This window comes from Chenopodium album, chromosome 22 (genome assembly GCF_948465745.1).
Source record: "Chenopodium album chromosome 22, dcCheAlbu1.1, whole genome shotgun sequence".
Lineage (NCBI taxonomy): Eukaryota > Viridiplantae > Streptophyta > Magnoliopsida > Caryophyllales > Amaranthaceae > Chenopodium > Chenopodium album.
In genome coordinates this window covers 4,969,600-4,989,572 of record NC_137855.1, presented here as the reverse complement: position 1 = coordinate 4,989,572, position 19,973 = coordinate 4,969,600, and the positions used below count along the sequence as shown (strand labels likewise).

Here is a 19,973-nt window from a genome sequence, read left to right as displayed (position 1 = left end):
GGCATGTTCTCTTTAGATTATTTTCAATTCAGTTCAGTTCTTAATTTCTTTCTCTCATAAAATATTCAGTTTAGCTCAGCTCAGTTTAGTCAATTAGAACAGGCCCTTACCTACACAGAAAAGTAGAAACATTACCGACTTTGTTACTCTGTATAAAAGTTGTTTACCTAGGTTCATCGCAACTCTCAAGTGGAACATCAAATTATCAATCAACAAACTACTAAACAAAATTTACATGAGGAAATAACTTCCCCAAAAAATTTTAATTCCTTTGTTTAACAAAGTGGCCACTGAGGTGGCATTAACACCAATAGACCATTGGATCCACAAGTTCTCTACAGTGTATCGTGTGTGTAGTGTTTTTAGATCATGTTGAAGCTCTCAATCCGAGTCACTTATTTTAGGCTAGGTTCATGATATATTATTGGGTTAGAGAAATCATTGTGCTCTTTAAAATGGTTATATTTGCATTACTTTGACTGGTATATTAGCCGAGATATAACTTAGTAAATATTATTTAAAAAATTAAAATAGTATAATAAGTAATAAAAAAATTTAAGGCAAAGAGAGTATGTTAAAGTGTCAATTCGAGTGTGCAGTTGGGATTTGATGGAGTTAGAACAGGTTGAGCCTATCTTAAATTTGAATTATGCTAAAATAAGTACGCCTTGTGTATGGCTGACCATATTATGTGACCGCTTGTAAATTAATAAAGTAACCTTTATAACACTAACCAAGTAGCCCTTATATTACTGACCATGTAACCTCCATAACATCGACGAAGTAACTTCCATACTTTGACGAAGTACGGAGTAACGGGTAACCCCATTAAATTGTGTCGTATTAATAGTCTCAGTACAAATTAAAATCTGAATATACTAGTAATACTACTACTAGTAATTTTTGTCGGGCGAAAGCATTGAAAAAGAGGAAAAAAAAAAAAACCTTCCTAGTAGAGTAGTTATTCATCTTTCTGCTAATTACACTTGACCATCAAAATTAAAACTTGTTCTTCAAGCGGAATTGTTGATGATTCGTCCTCATATTTCCAATTTTCCATTCCCAAATTGTAAGTAAAATCTGTAATTACTTCACCTTCAATCTTAATTACATTTATTAAAAATTTAATCTTTTTGTTTGTTTTTTGAAACACACTTTCCGATCATTTTGTTCATGCAAATATACCCTGGAATTTCCTTTTCCTTTTGCTAGGCTGTTTGGTCCACTATCAATTTATCAAACGGAATGGAATTCAACAAATGATTTCGATTCGGATTCCTTTTCCTTTTTCTGTGAAAATTGGGTTTTGATTAAAGAGTGTAATTTTGTTAAGCGACCTTCATAACCCTTCTTCTTTGGTATAAGATCCTTTTGTTTTTATAACTAAATTAGCTTAGGTTAGTTGATTTTAAGTTTGGATAAGTTCAGATAAACAAAAATAAGGTCGAAAAATGAAGTAGGCAGATATTAGTATATATAGAAACTAAACATAAGTTCATTAGGATAGGCCAAATTGACCACATTGGTAGTATAAAAGTTAGCACGTTAGCGACACATTGGTATAAATCTATTGCACCATATTTGTTAATTACGGAGTTGATACTATATACAAACGACCATATTTGTTTTTCATAGATACTCCTTTCGTACCTTTGCTGATACACAAGTTTGATTATTACTATGTGACAACTTTGATTATTAATTATTAAAATTATTAAAAAAATGTTAAATTTTGAAACTAAGCATTGGGAGTATCTTTGCTCTTTGTTATGAGTAGTAAGAAAATTAGTCTATGTAAGTATGTGAATAGTGCAAAAAATTAAAGTGATGATAAGTTTTGTGTGGAGTGAAAGGAGTAATATTATCTGGTTTTAATGCCTAGATTCGAATCATTAGATGACCAATTAATAGAGGCTAAAAATTATTATCAGAGTATGTTCATATGGGATTGTAATAAAGAGATTAATAAGGGTAAGATTGATTCTGTACATTTGATTTCAGCTAATGCCTAGATTCGAATTATTAGATGACCAAGTATCTGGTTTTAGTGATCATTTGATCATTGGTTTGTTTCTGTCATGAAGGAGTGAATGAATTTGGAATATAAATTACTTGCAACTTGATGTGAGCTTATATTTTATGATGCCTTGGTTGTTACACTGGTTCTTGATTCTTTTTTTTTTAGATTCTGAAGTTAATTTTTACATTGCATATTAGATGACTCACAAGAAAGCTGGTGACCGAAAGAGAGGTTGGAGCGATGAATGCCAGATTGTTGGTTCAACCCAAACCCTCAAAGTTCAAGCAGGTACTTCATATAATTTGAAAGAACCTTTGAATGCATCTGTTATAGGTTGTAATAAAAAAAACATCCCTTCAACTAATTTGTTTTATTAAGAAGATCAAGGGTTGTCACTCTTGTCAGTTGAAAATGACTCCAGTTTCTATGTTACATGCATAAATGGACTTCATTTGCTCAACCCAATTTCCACCCCCTGCACACCTGCAGGGCTGCAGGTGCGTTAGTGCTCTTGTTATGGTAATGACTTCAATGTTAATGTCATACCCTTCCCGCATAATATGAATCCAATTCTCATCCCAAAGAACCCCTGTGCTGACCATGAATCCAAAACATGCAAATTGGTGCTATATGCAGCTATTTTAGTACGTGGTATACAATTACTGATACATTTGTGGACTAGTTAGACAAAAGTAGCAATCTGCACTCATACCTGATAAGGATGTATTGCGTTGCATTCTAGGTAATGCTGATAGTAGTCAGATAATTAGGGGAGCTTGAAAATGCATTCTTTTTTCAATTGTAAACCAATCATCTCACCATAGTGTATTACAGACAGCTAAATATTACTACTCCTTGGTATGGAATAGAAACCATTGTCCTCTTGGTATGAAATACGAGTATATACTTTTGTGTTTTATATTTTTTGAAAGAAAAACGATCATCAGCTTTCTTTAAGATTGAAGTTATTCATATAAAAGCAACTAATGACAATTGTTTGGTATATTCTGTTTTCAATTAGTTTATCTTGTAACACTTGGTAGCTTTAAAGACTATAAATACTCCATGGGTTTTGATACATGTCAGAGAACAGAAGTATACTATTGAATGCTGAAAATCATCTTCAGAAGATCATTCAGAAATGTGAAAGGCATCAGTCGTTGCTTGAATCTGGGAAACAAGAGCTTGAGAAACTCCGACAAGAGTCAAAGAAGCATTTAGCTCAATGTGCAAGTGTAAGAGAAAAGCTTTCAGCTGAAAACAGAAAGGTGTTACTCCCTCCCATCTCATTTGAATACTCAACTTTGGACTAAACAGAGAAACAGGTTTTACTATTTAAGTGTTGGAAGTACTTTCTCCAATAAGATGCTCCAAATTTCAGAAAGCTAAAGCTTGATTTTAGGTGGTATAAGCAAGCTTTTAAAATGTTTAGACGTATTTATGTTGTGCATGTATGTGGTCTACATTTGTTCTATTTAATACTTCGTATTTGACAATAGTTAGTATTATCATTCTTCAGAAATCAGATGATCTTAGCTCTCATCCTGAAGTTCCCCAAAAAGTGCAACGAGAGGTTGATGAGACCTTGATGAAGCTGGCAGAAAAGCAGAAGGTTTGGAACAATAGCTATTGAATGCTTGGTTATTATATTGTAGTTACTTCGAAGAGTTCATTATTTTTAACTTTTTTTTTTAATCTGAATTGGAGGTGTCATTTTATGATAGTTGGAGCTGGAAGATCTTCACAAGAGAATACTGTACCTCCAAAAGCAGCTAGATGGTAGACAAGGACTCGAGCTAAAACTTAAGACATTGAAAAGCTTTGAAGCTGAATGTGAGCAATTACTAGGAATGAGAAAAGATTTTCAAGAGAAGGAAGAAGAAATAGAGAATTTAGAAACCCTTGCAACAGTTCTACTCGTGAATGAGCAAAGGGCTAAGGGTGAGCTGCATGAAGCTCGTGAAGCGTTTATGAATGTAGGCTTTTGTAATCCATACTCTGTTAGTTTGGTTAACTTATTTATTTTCGTAATCTAAAGCTTATTTTAAATTTATGCTTGCGTCTCAGGGGTTGATAGATTTTCCAAATCCTACCATTGGCGTAAAAAAACTAGGGGAGCTTGATTCTTTGTGTTTCTTGGAAGCTTGCAAGCGAAAATATCCCATCGAAATAGCAGAAGTTAAAGCTGTAGAATTATGCTCATTGTGGGAATCAAATCTTCAAGATCGTTCTGATTGGCATCCCTTTAAGGCCATTCTCTCTGATGGAGTAATAATAAAGGTACTTAATAATTGACTCTGTCCATCATCCTTTCTCCATGCTTTTATCATAAGTCTATCTTTTTGGCATCCATCAATTGTACCAGGCAAAGATACGGATAAATAATGCAACCTTTGACGGGCTCATGTAGCTTATGGCCCTTCAAACTTTTTAACCTATTGATCACCTTTAGTCATTGAGCTGAGTCCGTCTTGAACGGTCCAGTTAGTGGGCCAGCTAATTATGTAAAGAGGCCTGGGGCCGGTCTAGCTCGGTAGCTTTATGGTTGGGTTTCAGCTGCCCCCCCTTATAATTGAAGGGATGACAACAAACCTAGCTTAATCATGATGAAGAGGTAAAGGGCTGAAAGTTTGGCCTACCTAAGTTTTGATACTACTATCTTATCTTAATGAATATGATTAGTTTAACTTATGAGTTGTTGATATCATTTTGTATGGAGTAATCGTTTCTTTTTATTAGTTATGATGCTAAGTCCTGCCTTTGTCTCAGCGATATAGTATGTAACTTATGCTTGTAGTTCTTTACATTTGCTGTAATGTAATTACTCCCCTCGATTTTCTTGCTGTTTTGAAGGAAGACATAGATATGGAGGACGAAAGGTTAAAAAATCTTAAAGATGAGTGGGGCGAAGACTTGTTTAATACCGTTACAAATGCATTGAGGGAACTTAATGAGTATAATCCCAATGGGAGACTTCCTGTTAAAGAGCTGTGGAACTACGAATTTGATAGGAAGGCTTCGTTGGGAGAAGGGGCTGAATTTTTGTTGCAGAAGTGGAGGACCCTCAAACGAAGAAAAAGGTAGACGGTTTGAAGGTTTGCCTTTGCTTCCATCTTGCTGTGTACAGGTAGAATCTACTGCAAGGAATGCAGATTATATTAGCTCTAGTTCAACTTCTGCTTTGCCCAATGTTTATGGATCATTTGCTAACAATAGTCGATGTATTAGGTATGTAGATACAACTATTACCATCAAAGCTATTGGACATCAATGGTATTGGAGTGCAAGTCTTCATGAATCTTCGACTATTTTGGAGAAAACCACCAATCACAAGGTATGGGCAACCTTAAACGGCAAAGTCCTTATGATCATGATTAACTCATCACTTGTCACTCCATCCTAGCATGATTTTTTGTTCTTCGATCACACTCAAAATTATGTATATTGTTCAACATGTTTTTGCCTTGAAAAATTAGCAATTTCATGTCTGAAGACTTGTATCATATCACATCAAAGCTTTTGAAAATATACACGGAGTATATAGTAAACTTTTCGTGTATTGATAAGGAGTAATATCATTCTAGATAAGCATACGGCGTATTTGCTAATGTTAAGGTGAAATGTCATATTATTGACTTTTTGCATAGGTCAATTTGAGATAATCCTAGAAATTGTACTATGTATGACTTGATAAAATTAAGATGAAGAGGCTAACTCAATTACGATGCGATTATCCCCTAAAAGACATAGAACCGCGTTTATACTGAGCATTCATGAAAATCACTATAGTGACTAGTGAGTAGTGAATATGGAGTGATTCAAGTCTAACAAATTGACAATACTTTCAATGTTCAATTCAAATTCAAAGCACCTCTAATTTCAAATCATAATAAGGGCCCACTTAATTTGTTAGTTGTTGTCAAGCCCACTCTAAATTCTAAAACATCAACTACAACACCAAAAATACTTTTTGCTGAAGTATCAAACTCTTTGAAAGATTGACTTTTTGCCCCTTTTCTCACTTCACAATCCCAAATTACACGTTTTAGACCTCAATTTTAGAGTCTTTTCTTTTTTCTTTTAGGGTGTTACTTATTATTATAGCCCTAACTTACCCGACAATGGGGTATAAAATTAAAATCTTTTGTCTCACTTTTTATTGGTAATTAATAATTTGTCTCAAGTATAAGGTACTCTAATAGTTGATCCATAGATAAGGTTTGTAATCGGATAAATCAACTCTTGCTAGAGGCATATTTATCAGTAAGATTTATAATCAGATTAATTAACTCGGGCATTTTGAGTTAGGAGTATTCTTACCTTTTTCTTTGTTATTATTCTTGGGAGGCCTTACATATCAAACCGGTGTGGAATTTTGTATTGTCGGAATGTCTTTGCTTACTTTTAAAAATAAAAATAACCTTTTTTTCTTTAGACAAATTACACATATGCCCTATATTAATTGACGGCCTATTGACTAGAATGTTATTATTGTTAATACAGTAAATCATCAATGATTAAAAATTGTTAGTTGACGTGCAGATCAAAAGACGTAAAAAGTTATTGTGTAATAGTATATGCGAAAGCATTAAGTGTGTAAACAAAAAGAATGAACAGAGAGACGAGAGAGTTACTATTTCTAAACCAACTTACATGGAGTGCTTAGTTACAAAATGAACGGCAATTATTATAAACACTTTCGTAAAGGCATTTACAAATCATAGGATATACGTCTATGATTTTCAATGTATCACGAGTGAGGTGATGTAAGTTGGGGCGGCTAAAATTGCAAAGAGTAAAATCTCAAATTCATATCGATCTCCATGCTTATAATGGTTACACGTTTGTCACCAATTCAATGTACTACGGAGTACATATATATATTATTCATTTCTAATGGAGAAAAAAGAGAATTAAAACATCCTAAAACAAAAATAAAACCCTAAAAAATTCACATCTTATCATTATTGACAATTTTTTTTTTTTTGAAAGTACGTTTAGTACCAATTTTATTAATCAATGGACAATTTGTCCATTAGAACATAAGGAGAAATGTCAGGAGGGCACATACTCTCCCAAACTTGTTCGACACCAAAAGGTACTAAACTAGCAAGGTGATGGGCAACGAAATTTCCATCCCTTTTAACATGAGACCACACTACATAATCAAAATAGGAGCAAATAGAAAAAATGTCATCAAGCACCGAGTCAAGGTCCGAGAAGAAAGAAGCAGCCTTTGAGAGACGGTTCACGACTAGCTGGCAATCCGACTCCATCACCACACTCTTGTATCCATAACGCTGTGCAAGCTTAACACCAAAATGCAGAGCCTTGCACTCAGCCACCTCGGGGGGCCAATAGCCACGAACACGACGCACCCCTGCGAACACAACATCACCAGCCGCGTCCCTAGCCACAGCACTAATACCAATCCACCCATCATCCTTCAAGCTGGCATCACAATTGACCTTGATGAAATTGGTAGGGGGAGGGAGCCACTTTTTGGGGCTGTTGCATCGAGTCCTTCTAGCAGGGCCATAGATTTTTGCAGCGTATTTTCCACAGTCCTCCACCAAACGCACCACACGCTCTTTCACCACTAAATGTGGCACATCATTGTTGTTGAAAATCTTCTGATTTCTTCGATACCAAATCTGCCATAAAAGAGCAACCCCAATTTGGCATTTCTTTGCACTGATTTTCATCCAATCTAGCAGGATGCTTTTGAAGTCGAAATCAGCATTATCAATTAGAAGCTCAGGGACATCACATTCATACCAGAGGTCATGTACAGCAGGGCAACTAAACAGGGCATGGTGAGGGGTTTCAGCAACATTCGGGCACCAAGGGCACGCATCAGAATCCTTCATATGTCTGTAGTGAAGCAGGGAGCATGTTGGCAGGGAGTTCGTACATAGACGCCACAGAAAATGCTTGACCTTTGGTATAGTGTCGAGACTCCAAATCAAAACCCAGACTTGATGAAATGCATCCAAGTCGCATGACTTCCCTAGCATATAAGCCGACTTGACTGAGTACATACCATCCATAGAGAACGCCCATGTCAGCAGGTCTTCCGGGCTCCGGGGACTAAGAGGAATTGCCAAAATACATCGGACATCCCTCTCAACGAAGGAGTTCGATAGAAACTCATAATTCCATTCCTTAGAATGCTCATCAATCAAGTCCTTCACCTTAAAAATACCAGTAACAGCAGGAGAGGTAGTAAATCTGCCATTTTCATCTGCAACCCAAGGGTCCTCAAAAATTCGAATTTTCGAACCATCCCCAACTCGCCAAATAAGACCCTCTTTCACAAGGGACTTTGCCCCCCAGATGCTACGCCATGAATAGCTACAATTCAATCCCAGAGAAGAGTCAAGGAAATCAGAATTTGGGTAGTACTTACCCTTCATCACACGCCCAAGAAGTGAATTTGGCTTAGAGATCAATCTCCACGCCTGTTTTCCCAGGAGAGCCTCATTGAAAACCCCCAAATCTCTAAAACCCATTCCACCCAAACATTTCGGTCTACAAAGAGCATCCCAATTCATCCAGTGCACCCGTCTCCTGTTATCCGAGTTACTCCAAAAAATTTTTGCCGTAAGTGAACGCAACTCATCAATTACACTCGTAGGCAACTTATAAACACCCATTAAATACATCGGGATAGCTTGAATAACAGATTTAATAAGAACCTCTTTCCCTGCTCTCGACAAGAGTTTCTCTTTGTAGCCCTGCAACTTCTTCCATATCCTATCTTTCAAGGCCGTAAAAACCATTCTCTTCGATCTTCCGATAACAGAGGGAATACCAAGATACTTGTCATGCTTATTGACAAGTCGCATTTTTAATAAGTCAATCAACTCTTCCTGCTTCGACACTACAACGCCTTTGCTAAAAGAGACCTACGACTTTTCATAATTAATTTTCTGCCCGGAAGCTACTTCATAAATGTTGAGAATTTGACATGCATATGATGATACACTTACCATGAATAATCATATTATGATAATTTAAACTAATAAAACGATAATCATTATAACAACACTCCAAGTCCCAATACTCCCACAATATTTGACATTGACAACAAATGACCCTATCAATCCTCCCAAAATATCACCCTCAACATTCATTTTCTTTCTTTAATCATAGTATCCACAAAATAACAATAATAATAAATAAAATATAAAAAAAATAGTAATTGTCAATAATTTCTCCTTCATCTTTTTGAACCTCATTTCTTGGAAAAGAAAGATAAAATAAGACAGAAAGAAAATAGTCTAAGAAGATGGAAGCCGAAGGTTCAATGTAAGTTCATTAGAAAATCTTTGAAATACATTAACACTAACCAAAACAATTATAAACTCCCCTGTTTTTCTCTGTTTTTCCCCTGTTTTCTTCATTCTTTTCTACTTGACTTTGAATTCTTTCCTTTTTTTTTCCCTTCTTTTTCTCATTACATTAATTTTCTTGTAATTTTACAACAGATTTGAAACAAGTGAAATGGCGGCAAATTTCTTAGCATCAACAAATCTATTACTTGATTCATGGAGATTATGCAACCATGCTAACTCCCCTGCATCCGGGCCTTTTCTTGTTCAACATAACGGGCCTATCGGGCTCATTGCCTTCTCTGGCATGCATGATCTCGGGTTAGGGTCGGGCTCATACATGAACGACATGGTTGCCCTTCAAGAAGGCGAGATTGGTGGGCTTTTTTCCGGGCTCGGACGACATGGGGATGATAATGATGAGGCTCCTGTTATGATTCATGTTGGCCTTTTGCAGCTCTTCTTTGGCATCTATGGCTGCCCAAGTTTTCAAGATCAGGTTAGTGTATTTTCTATCTTGCTTATGTTTTGGACCGTTCATATTAAGATAACTAACGTAAGCGTTTTTGTTAGAGTTTTATGTACGTGTATTTTATTGCATGGCTTAAAGTTTACTTGACATAAAAAGAAATACGTACTTCCTCTGTCCCTAAATTACATTCTTATTTCTAGCATTACTTCCTCACATAATAGATAAAAGCAGGAATGTAATTTAGGGACGGAGGGAGTAGTATGTTTGTCTAGAATTCTCCTTTCACTCTAACTATTGTGTTGGATTCTCGATATTCATACATTGGTAAATTGGTTGAAAACAGTTCCAACGCTTCATATCGGACTGATGTTAAGAGAAATGTTCACAAAACAACCAAATCGGATACATAGAGACACATAGTTTTTGTTAGACCTCTATGTTTATGTAACACAAATTTTATACTACGTATATTCTTCTATGAGGGGAATTTGAAATTTAGTGTTCAATAATACCATAACTTAAGTACATACAAGTAATACTTTCTATATATAACTCAAAATTAAATAAACTTCTTGTTTCAAAAAAAGAAAAATAAATAAAAATTAATTTCACAAATAATACTATTTTGGTAAGTTTCTATCTTGCTTCTTTAGATACTGTTGAGTATTGATCATAGACTCATAGGGCTTCTACGTAATATTTCGAATCTTTTTATTTATTTATTTATTTATTTTTGATACAATTATACAATCTTATTTTATGATTAGGATTTTTAGCAGGGTTATTTAGAGCAAGGTTAACAAATGATGTGAGTATATGACAATATAATTTCACACATTATATAATCTTATTTTTATGATTAGCACTTTTAGGAGGGTTAATATACAATCTCAGTTTTGTTTAATAGGACGAAGGGATTGATGATCTAATTGGTTAGTAAGCTTCCTTGTATATTTCTATAAATTTGTCAATTATCACAATTAGTAAGGTTCGATTCTCATGCTCATCCATCCAGATACAAAAAAAGTGACCGAATATGATATGAAACATCATTGTACTATTTCTGAATATTAGGGTGTTTCTATTGTGTGAAACCTACATGCAATACCACTATACTAGCCAAGTAATAAGGCATAGTAGCTATCAATAAGATTTTAAAATCCTACATTAACTTCATCCCCTTAACAAGTTAAAGAAATTTCTTTCAAAAAAAAAAAAAAAAAAAGAAATGAATCTATTCACATTCTTAGTAAGATAGTGATGGGACTACATAGTTGGTTTCAAAGAAGCATCCCTAACTTTTTTAGTACATCACACTTGAAAAGAAAAAAAAAATGTTGGAGGACAATGACATGCATAAAAGAAAATCACTTTCTAACAAACCTAATTGTAACTTAAAAGAGTTAGAAACATTTAGGAACTGTTTTTTTTCAAGTATATCATACAACATTGTTATATCACACTTGTCAAAGCCAGTTATCTTTGAAAAATGGCAATTCTTGATAAAGTTAAATTAGCACATTTCACATTGAAACATCAAGTACGAGTACTAGTTATTGTTTTCTTTCCTTATCATAATGAGCTTATGAAACCAAAGTGAGTAGCACAAACTGATAGCATATGTATGATAGGTTACAGGTTCGAACTTCTCTTTTCTAAAAATAACCTATAATAAGTGACCTTGTTGTTTATTCGGATAAACAATACTATTAATAAAATGAAATTACTAAATCTTGTTTGATATATGGAAGGGAGTTGATTGACCGACTAGACTTAGAATCATAAAATAAAATTGACAAATTTTTAAAAAAAGCCGGTGTTCAGTAAATTAGTGAATGGCGGAAGTTGGGACAACCAACAACTGCCAAACCACCACTCCTGTCGCCACTCCCTTAGCTTCTCCTAAGAATCCGGCGTCCCCCTCCGATTTCGACCTTGCTAACCATCCCAATCCCCTGATTCCAGCGCTTCTGACCTCCCCCCATCCCCCGATTTGTCGAGTTTGAAGTCCGGAATTACAACAACTCCGAATACCTCGACCCCAATTGCATATATACCTTATTGTGGGTTTTTATCATTTCACCTCATCTACTTTGATGGTGGCAAACATGGCAGCGGCGGAGGTGGTGATGACTATGGCGGCAGAGGTGACGATGACGACAACTATGAAGGGAAAAATATGAGGGCTTGCAGTTGGTAACGGAGAGGGAGAAGGGGGTTGAGGTTTTGATGGAGGAGAGAGAATTTGAAGGTTTGTTAATGGTGGAAATGTTTAGTTTTGAGGAGAGATAAAGATACGGGATGAAAGTAGAGCCATTGGGGTAACCTTTGTATTTTGTGTTTATTTTTTTTATTTTAATACTCTGTTTTTGTGAAAAAAAAGGGTCACTTTTGTGAAGAAAAAGGGTCACTTTTGTGGAAAAAAAGGGTAATTTTTGTAAAAAAGGGGTAACTTTTGTGAAAATATGAATCACTTTTATAATAAAAAGGGTCACTTTTGTAAAGAAAAAGGGTCGCTTTTATAAAGAAAAAGGGTCACTTTTTCGTAAAAATGTTCGATGTACAATAAAATTACTGTAAACCGGGGGCATGCAAAAGGAGTTGTATAAAATTTGTGTTCACATTTAAAAGGTTCAATACCTTTTCTTGTCATATCAATTGTAGTGGTCAAGAAACTCGTGGTAGGACTGCGAAAATTAGAACAAGGCACAAAGTTGAATCTTTGGTCAAAGAGGCAAAGCATGAATTTTGAAGAGACAGTGATGTTGTTTGGTTTTTGAAATAGGAGTGACTAACAATGAAATAAAAATGAATCTCTTAGTTTGCTACTACTTTGACTAAATATTGATATTTTGTAGCTTCTGTAAACATAGCTGTAATGTTATCTGTAGTAATTAGGAAGTAATCTTTCTATTAGACAGAGATTAATATAAATAAAGTTATGTACTCGTATTTTTGATGTTTTAAACCTTTTGAGATCAATAGGAAAGAAATATTTTATTAATTATCCATGACTTGGGTCTGTTCTCATACGATTATTTTAGTTCAGTTCAGCTCTAATAAGTTCTTTTCAGTTCAGCTCTTATCTTAATTTCCTTCTCTCATAAACTATTCAATTTAGTTCAGTTCAGCTTAATTCAGTCAATGAGAACATACCCTTAGGAATTTCGAGATCATTGAGAACATTTATTGTTGTTATCGTGGAATGATTAAATATATTATCCATGACTTGAGAAAGTCGATATAAGTTTCAGTGAACTTTTTCCGTACAACTCTCCAATTAATTTCACTAGAAGAAAATATGGGTGTAATCCTTATTTTATACCGAGCTATACCTTAGAAAATGTCTCCATATTTATATATGTAAATTGCTCTAACGCATGCCTCGTTGAAAGAATTCAAGCAATATAGACCAAGGCTAATGATAAAAGATTAAAAGCCACTTCCCAATACTCTAAATATCTATTTGTGTACTTATTACAACTTAGATATTGCTAAGTTTAGAATTAGCACTAAATCAAATCCCTTAAATCATATACTACAGCAATATAGTGGACATAAGATGTGATGAGATGTCTACACTTTTTTCATTGAGGTTGAAAATGATTTCTAGTTTAGTGGTTTGTAATTATGCAATTAAGTTTGAAATTGTAACGGTAATTATGCATATAATGTAGTACACGTTCAAGACATTCATTCCGTGCGACGACTCAACTTTAACAACTTTTCAATAGCCACCTAACACGTAAGTCAACCATTACTTGTCCCACTCAATGATCATCCTAGTTCAACTTAATCATGCATCATTGATACGAAAGTGGTACTTCATACAACTGTTTTGCAAATTTTTGGGTCTACCACAAGATATTTTATCGGTCATTTATATTGTTGGGCAGTTAATTTAATAACCGTTTATTTTCTCACTTGTTGCCCCACCTTTACACGCTCTCATATTGTCTTAATTATCACGCAAACAGCTAATGTTAACCTTAAAATTTAACGGGGGTAGTATATCAATTGTTTACTATTTATACACAGTGGATAATCTTTAGTCGAGTTCTTTTAAAGATTTGGGTGAAATTAACTTATACAGCCCTATATGTTCAGTCTTGTGTAATCGAAACAAGCCAAGATGAAACCTTTGTTGTTCTTTGAACCCAATTTACCCAAAATCTTCTAATTATGTGGGAAAAACAATTAATAATATTGTTTTACATACAGATGAAATCATTATTAGAGAATAGCAAGTCAATTTTACTGACAGGACATTCTATAGGAGGAGCAATAGCATCACTAACAGCATTATGGCTACTCTCCTACATTCAAACCATTCCTTCACCTCCACAAATCCTCTGTATTACCTTTGGTTCACCCCTCTTAGGCAACAAATCTCTCTCGAAATCGCTCCTTCGACAAAGATGGGCAGGAAACTTCTGTCATGTTGTGCTTAAACATGATATAATTCCAAGGCTTCTCTTTGCACCCTTAGCTCCCATCAACACTCAACTCCATTGCTTGCTTCAGTTTATTCAGTCGTCGATAACATCTCAGACTGAGCAACCTTTTCATGTAACTGATGAAATAAAGGATCAGTTGTTTAGATTTGTACTGGGTTATACTGAGGCAGTAGCAAAAGAGACTGCAGAAAATAAGGAAATTCCTGCAGGATTATACTGGCCTTTTGGGAATTATTTGTTCTACTCAGATGAAGGGACTGTCTGTGTTGACAATGCTGATGCTGCTGTTAAGTTGCTGTATTTGATGCTTGCAATGGGGAACTCAGGATCGTGTTGCGAGGATCATTTGAAGTATGGTGGTTGTGTAGAGAGAATGTCCTTCCAATTTCTGATGAGAAGAGGGTTTATACATGAAGATGTTCCTGCGTCGAGCTATGATGCAGGGTTGAAGTTGGCAGTAGAGTCATCAGGATTAGCAAGTCAGGTACTTGATTGATAAATTCGACATGAAATCTGATTATAACATCAGATATTTCCTTCAGCTTACATATTTTTGTTCTGTTATGCAGGAATCAGTTTCTAGACAGGCCGAAAACAGCTTTAAAATGGTGAAGCAAACAGGTTTGACTCCTAGTCTTAACAGTGCAAGACTTGCTATAGCTCTTGCCAAAATAACACCTCACAGAGCACAGATAGAGTGGTATAAAGCATCCTGTGATGAATCGGAGAATCAAATGGGATACTACGACTCTTTCAAGCGAAGGCAAGCATCGAAAAGAGACAATCAAGTTAACTTATTCAGAATCAAGCTAGCAAGTTTTTGGGATAATGTGATCAATAAGATTGATAACAATGAACTTCCTCATGATTTTCACAAAAGGCGAAAATGGGTGAATGCTTCTCATTTTTATCAGCTTTTGGTTGAGCCACTGGATATTGCAGAGTATTACAGAAGTGGTGAGCACTTGAAGAAAGGACATTACCTGAGAAATGGGCGAGAGAGAAGACACGAGCTTTTCTCTAAGTGGTGGAGGGAGAAGAATAATGCTGTCATAGAGGAGAGCAAGAGGAGCAAGTTAGCGAGTTTAACACAAGATTCGTGTTTTTGGGCACATGTGGAAGAAGCTAGGGAGTTGGTTGAGAAAGTTAGACAAGAGAAGAACTCAAGCAATGTGGCTCAGTTATTGCAGGGTATTGATGAATTCGAGGGATATGCAAAAAAGTTGATAGACAACAAGGAGGTTTCATCTGATGTCCTAGCAAAGAATTCAAGCTACAGCATGTGGGTAGAGGAGGTTAGAGAATTGAGATTACAAATGCAGCAATTCCCACAGTTGCCGAGTTTTGTAGATGCTGAAATGGTTCCTAGGCAGTAGGCATAGTTGATCAAGTATGGTCTGGCCCAAAACTTTGCTCAATCGGACCATATCATGGGGTGTGGCGGTGTGGCCTGACCCCGATCACAATTTTCTGACCACTTTGGTCCTGATTTCATCAGGTTCTGACAGACCTTTTTCTGGTATGACCTGATTTCTCTCAGGCCAATACTTAGCTCTATATTAGTGCGATGTATAAACATAAGTAAATAGAAAGCAAACTTAATTTCCACTATGATGTGCGCTTTAGTTTTTTTCTAAATACTACTTGCAGAACTTATGATCAGAATCATGCCAAGTCTGGCCAAATGTTTATACTAATAAAAATTGTAAATACACATAATTGACACTGTAGTTATTACACAACAAATGCATAGCATGATTTTCATTTGTTAAATGAAGAAGTCCAGATCAACTCATGCCCAACAGAAGTATCATACTCTGTAACAATTTTATACCCCTTTTTTTTCTTCCTACTACAAGATCTGTCAGGCATTAACAAAAATATACAACAATTTTCACGTATGAATCTTGTTGTTGGCTGATCGGATATGCTTAGTCATCTTTGTCTAGATGCATATCATTACGAACCAAGGGAGTAGAATACGTGTAAAACTATATTGCTTACAAGAAGAGAGGTTTTCAAACTTTGCCGTTTTGGCCATCAATATTCCTAACAGGTCCCTTAAACCATTTCCTAGCATCTACAACCCACCAAAGCATAATCAGACCCAAAACTACACCCAAAGCAGCAGGTGCATAATTGAAAGTATCCCATTTGATAGGGTAATAAGTAGGCAAGAGAAAGACTGCACAGGTGTAACAAATCCATAAAAATGCAATTAAGCAAACTGGCCTGCTCGCTCTTCCAAGATAAAATGGCCCAGGTCTGAAGTTACTTTCTGCCATAACCATCCTTGCAAAGATTGGAACTGCATAGCCACCAACCCACCCGATTGTGCAAATTGATGTTATGGCTGTGAAAACAACATTGAGTTTGAGAATGGGTAACCCAAGAAGAATGCAGATAGCTGCACAGAGCCACACTGCATTAGAGGGAACTTTATGCTTTGGGTGCACTTTTCGCCATATGGTTGAAAAGGGGACTCCTCCATCTCTAGATAATGCATATACCTGATCAAGAATATATGCACATTAATATAATGTACATGAGATTTGAAGAAAATGGACATAAATTATGAACTTATGAAGAGGACATGAGAAATGTAGGGAAGATAGGAAGCCTACAGAAACAGAATTAATGTCTTTTTTAAGTTCATTTACTAGACTGCCAAAAGACAAGTCTCTTCCTTTTATTAATGCATCTGAAATACAGAGTAATTAAGACTGTGTTACTTACAACCCTGGCTGCACTTGTAGTGATAGAAAGCCCGGCAAAGAAAAATGATCCCCAAATGATAATAAGCATGATAATGGCTCCAGTAGCATTGTGATATCTTCCATGAAAAGCATCATAAAGTATTTGGGCTGGCACAAATGCTCCCGCAGTCTCATTGTTTGGATCATAAAGGTAGTTCAAATCCTGAATGGTAAGGTAAGGTTCAAAATCACACTTTAGAAATGATAATGCATTTATAACAGCATCAGAATTCAGCCAGAGACTATATGAAAGATTTAACTTTCGACATCAAAATCAAAAAGTACTAAGATATAAAGATCCTACTAAAGTCTAACAGACTCCATTGTAGAAAGTGAATGCAGCTCTTAAGCTATACTCCATAAGTCCATATGTTTAGTTAGAAAGTTCCATATTTTGGAGGAGTAGAATTTTAAGGTGTTCAGCAACATTTTGATAGATTCTCTGTATGCAGAAATAGAATTGCAAGTGCTAACCATTACTGCACTATTTTCTTTATTTAGTTACTCAAAAATAAATATGGAGTACTCAAAAAAAATACTTGTGAGCTAGAACAAGTTACAACATATACCTGAATGCTGAAGGTGAGGGCCAGGATATATGCCCATCCAATAACTGAAATGATGCCTAAACTAGAAAGAATTGCAATGGGTCCATTTTTATCTGCTCCTTTGGTCTCTTCAGTAAGATGAGCAGCTGCATCATATCCATAAAGTGAATATTGGCTAACAAGTAGGGATAGCATGACTGCATATGCATGATTTGTTACCCCTGTTGAGCTTGCCATTTCAAAATGAGAGAAAACAAACGAGGCTGGCTTCGTAGTCATAGCCACCAAAGGAAGCATGATAATAATAACCGCGCCACCAATCATCTACAAGAAAAAGATATTGTTATGTCTTCTAAGCTCTACTAATTACAAAGCTAAATTCAAGACAGTGAAAATATTTGTGATTATTTGTACACACTCTACACAGCGAGAAATTATGGGATTCACCTGCCACCACAACGATATTATGTCAAGGATAGCGATGACCTCCAAGGCAAATGTGTTGAGCACAGCCCATATGAGGGTCAGTCCTATATAAATGCATAAAAACAACCATTTTGGGGCAAAGTATCCTCCATCTTTGTTTGTTCCAGTGCACAGCAATATAATGCTCTGCAGAACTTCTGTTCCTGCATAAGCCTGCAAAACAAACCATGAAAACAACTTGATCTGAGGTCTAGAACCAATACTTTTGATGAGTGAAGCTCTTAGGTTTCAGAGTCGTTTACTTACCTGAGTACCTATGCCAGCAATAAGACCTATAGTCTCAAACCAAGCACAGCACCAAGATGCAAACGGCCCCCATTTTGGCCCCGCTAAATGTGCAGCCCAAAAGTAAAGAGAGCCTGTTGTCTGTTACATAACCAAGAGATTGTCAGTCTTTGTAACTCAAGGACAGTGCATGAGACTAAAAATATATATGAAGTACTATGTAGAAATATTCTAATAATAGTTCACAGCATGCTCATGAGTAATACATCTTGTTACCTTCAAGGATAATAAAGGGGGAAAAAATCATGACAACAGAACACAAAACTTTCTAGTTAGTAGTTACTTATTTAGTTAATCTGAACTTAAGTCTCAGCTCTCAATTTTGTTTGTACCAGGACAGATTATAGACATTATATGCATATATTTGATGTCCTAAGCAAATTCTAAATTATAATAGTGAATGACATCAATCAGCCCTTGGTTCATAATCCAAAAATAGAACTACTTAACAGGATAATACACCATAATTATGATACTATGATCACAACCGAGATCAAGGGTTTCTGAAACAGTTTAAGAAGAAAATATTTAATTTCTTAGAAACTCAAGGTAGTCCAAAATGTTCAAATCTTTGTTGAAAAAACAAATTCAAGAAAATTCATTCATTTTCTTATAAGAACACAGCCTTGCTCTTACTCCTAAGTCCTAACTCAATTGAGACTAGAATAGAAATTGTTTATGAAGAAATAGACTGTTTACATAATATATTACTCATACTCGGGTACAAGTATTGGACACATATACTTGTCCAAGTGTTTGTTTCAGCTAATTTATGAAAATTATGATTTTGGTCCAAATTGAAGTGTAGCATCCTAATTTGGATTGTCCACACGAGTACTCGAGGTGAAATGAAGAGTCCGAAGTAAAACAAGTTATACACATCATTAACCTAAACAACACAGTAATTCTACAATTTAAAGAACCAATCATATGCAAGAACAAGAATCATAAATTTCATCAAAAGAGAAAAACAGAGGAGAGAGAAAATATTCGCTGACTAACCGGAAAAGAGGAGCAAATCTCAGACATAGCAATACCAACAAACCCAGTAAAGAAAGAAACAACAACCCAACCCCAAACAAGACTAGCAGGCCCAGCATATTGAAGACTTGAACCAAACAGGGGAGTTATCCCTGTAAAAAGTGACATTGTTGAGAATGATATTGCCAATGTTTTGAACAAAGTCTGCAAATTCAAAACCAAAAATTAGTTCTAAAATTTCATTTAAACATTTTAACAAACATGTAATAGGCATGCAAGATTAAAGATTGAATCTTGAAGTAAATGGTCTAACCATTTCTCTTCTGAGTTCTTGCTTGTAACCAAGCTCATTGAGCCGTTTTTCTCCAGAATCAATTTCTGGGTGTTTCTCCATTGGATTAAAACTTTGATTTTTTACAGAAAATTTGAGAAACCCAGCTTTAGAAGTTGAGTTTGAAGCTGGGTTTCTTCGGTTAAGAGGAGAGAGAAAGAGTTTAGAGAGAAGGGTTGACTGATTCAAATGATTTGAGACCAGCTTTGCTTCATTTAATGTTCTTAAGAATAGTCCCACCTTGACTCATAAGAGTAATAAAAAAAACATATAATAATATTAATATTAAAAGATTTATGATTC

The 19,973-nt window shown here is 35.4% G+C and overlaps 2 protein-coding genes across 3 annotated transcripts; one reads left to right on the top strand and one right to left on the bottom strand.

Moving 5' to 3' along the window:
• Positions 1-4,893: 4,893 nt before the first annotated feature.
• On the top strand, positions 4,894-15,894 carry LOC145605463 (lipase-like PAD4). 2 transcript variants are annotated; one of them, XM_081661517.1, is made up of 5 exons: positions 4,894-5,147; positions 5,249-5,354; positions 9,511-9,853; positions 14,048-14,767; positions 14,853-15,894. In XM_081661517.1, exons 2-5 carry the CDS (start codon positions 5,314-5,316, stop codon positions 15,657-15,659), a joined length of 1,911 nt encoding a protein of 636 aa, XP_081517643.1. In that variant the 5' UTR covers positions 4,894-5,147; positions 5,249-5,313; the 3' UTR covers positions 15,660-15,894. The 2 variants fall into 2 exon arrangements, with proteins under 2 accessions (XP_081517643.1, XP_081517644.1); XM_081661518.1 differs by lacking the exons at positions 4,894-5,147; positions 5,249-5,354 and adding an exon at positions 9,214-9,331.
• A 40-nt stretch (positions 15,895-15,934) lies between these two features.
• On the bottom strand, positions 15,935-19,855 carry LOC145605464 (amino-acid permease BAT1 homolog). Its single transcript, XM_081661519.1, has 7 exons — positions 19,653-19,855; positions 19,361-19,543; positions 18,320-18,439; positions 18,035-18,226; positions 17,609-17,911; positions 17,020-17,202; positions 15,935-16,793 (listed from the first exon to the last, which is right to left on the bottom strand). The coding sequence occupies exons 1-7, from the start codon at positions 19,731-19,733 to the stop codon at positions 16,302-16,304; spliced, it is 1,554 nt and encodes a 517-aa protein (XP_081517645.1). The 5' UTR covers positions 19,734-19,855; the 3' UTR covers positions 15,935-16,301.
• Between the last annotated feature and the right edge of the window lie 118 nt (positions 19,856-19,973).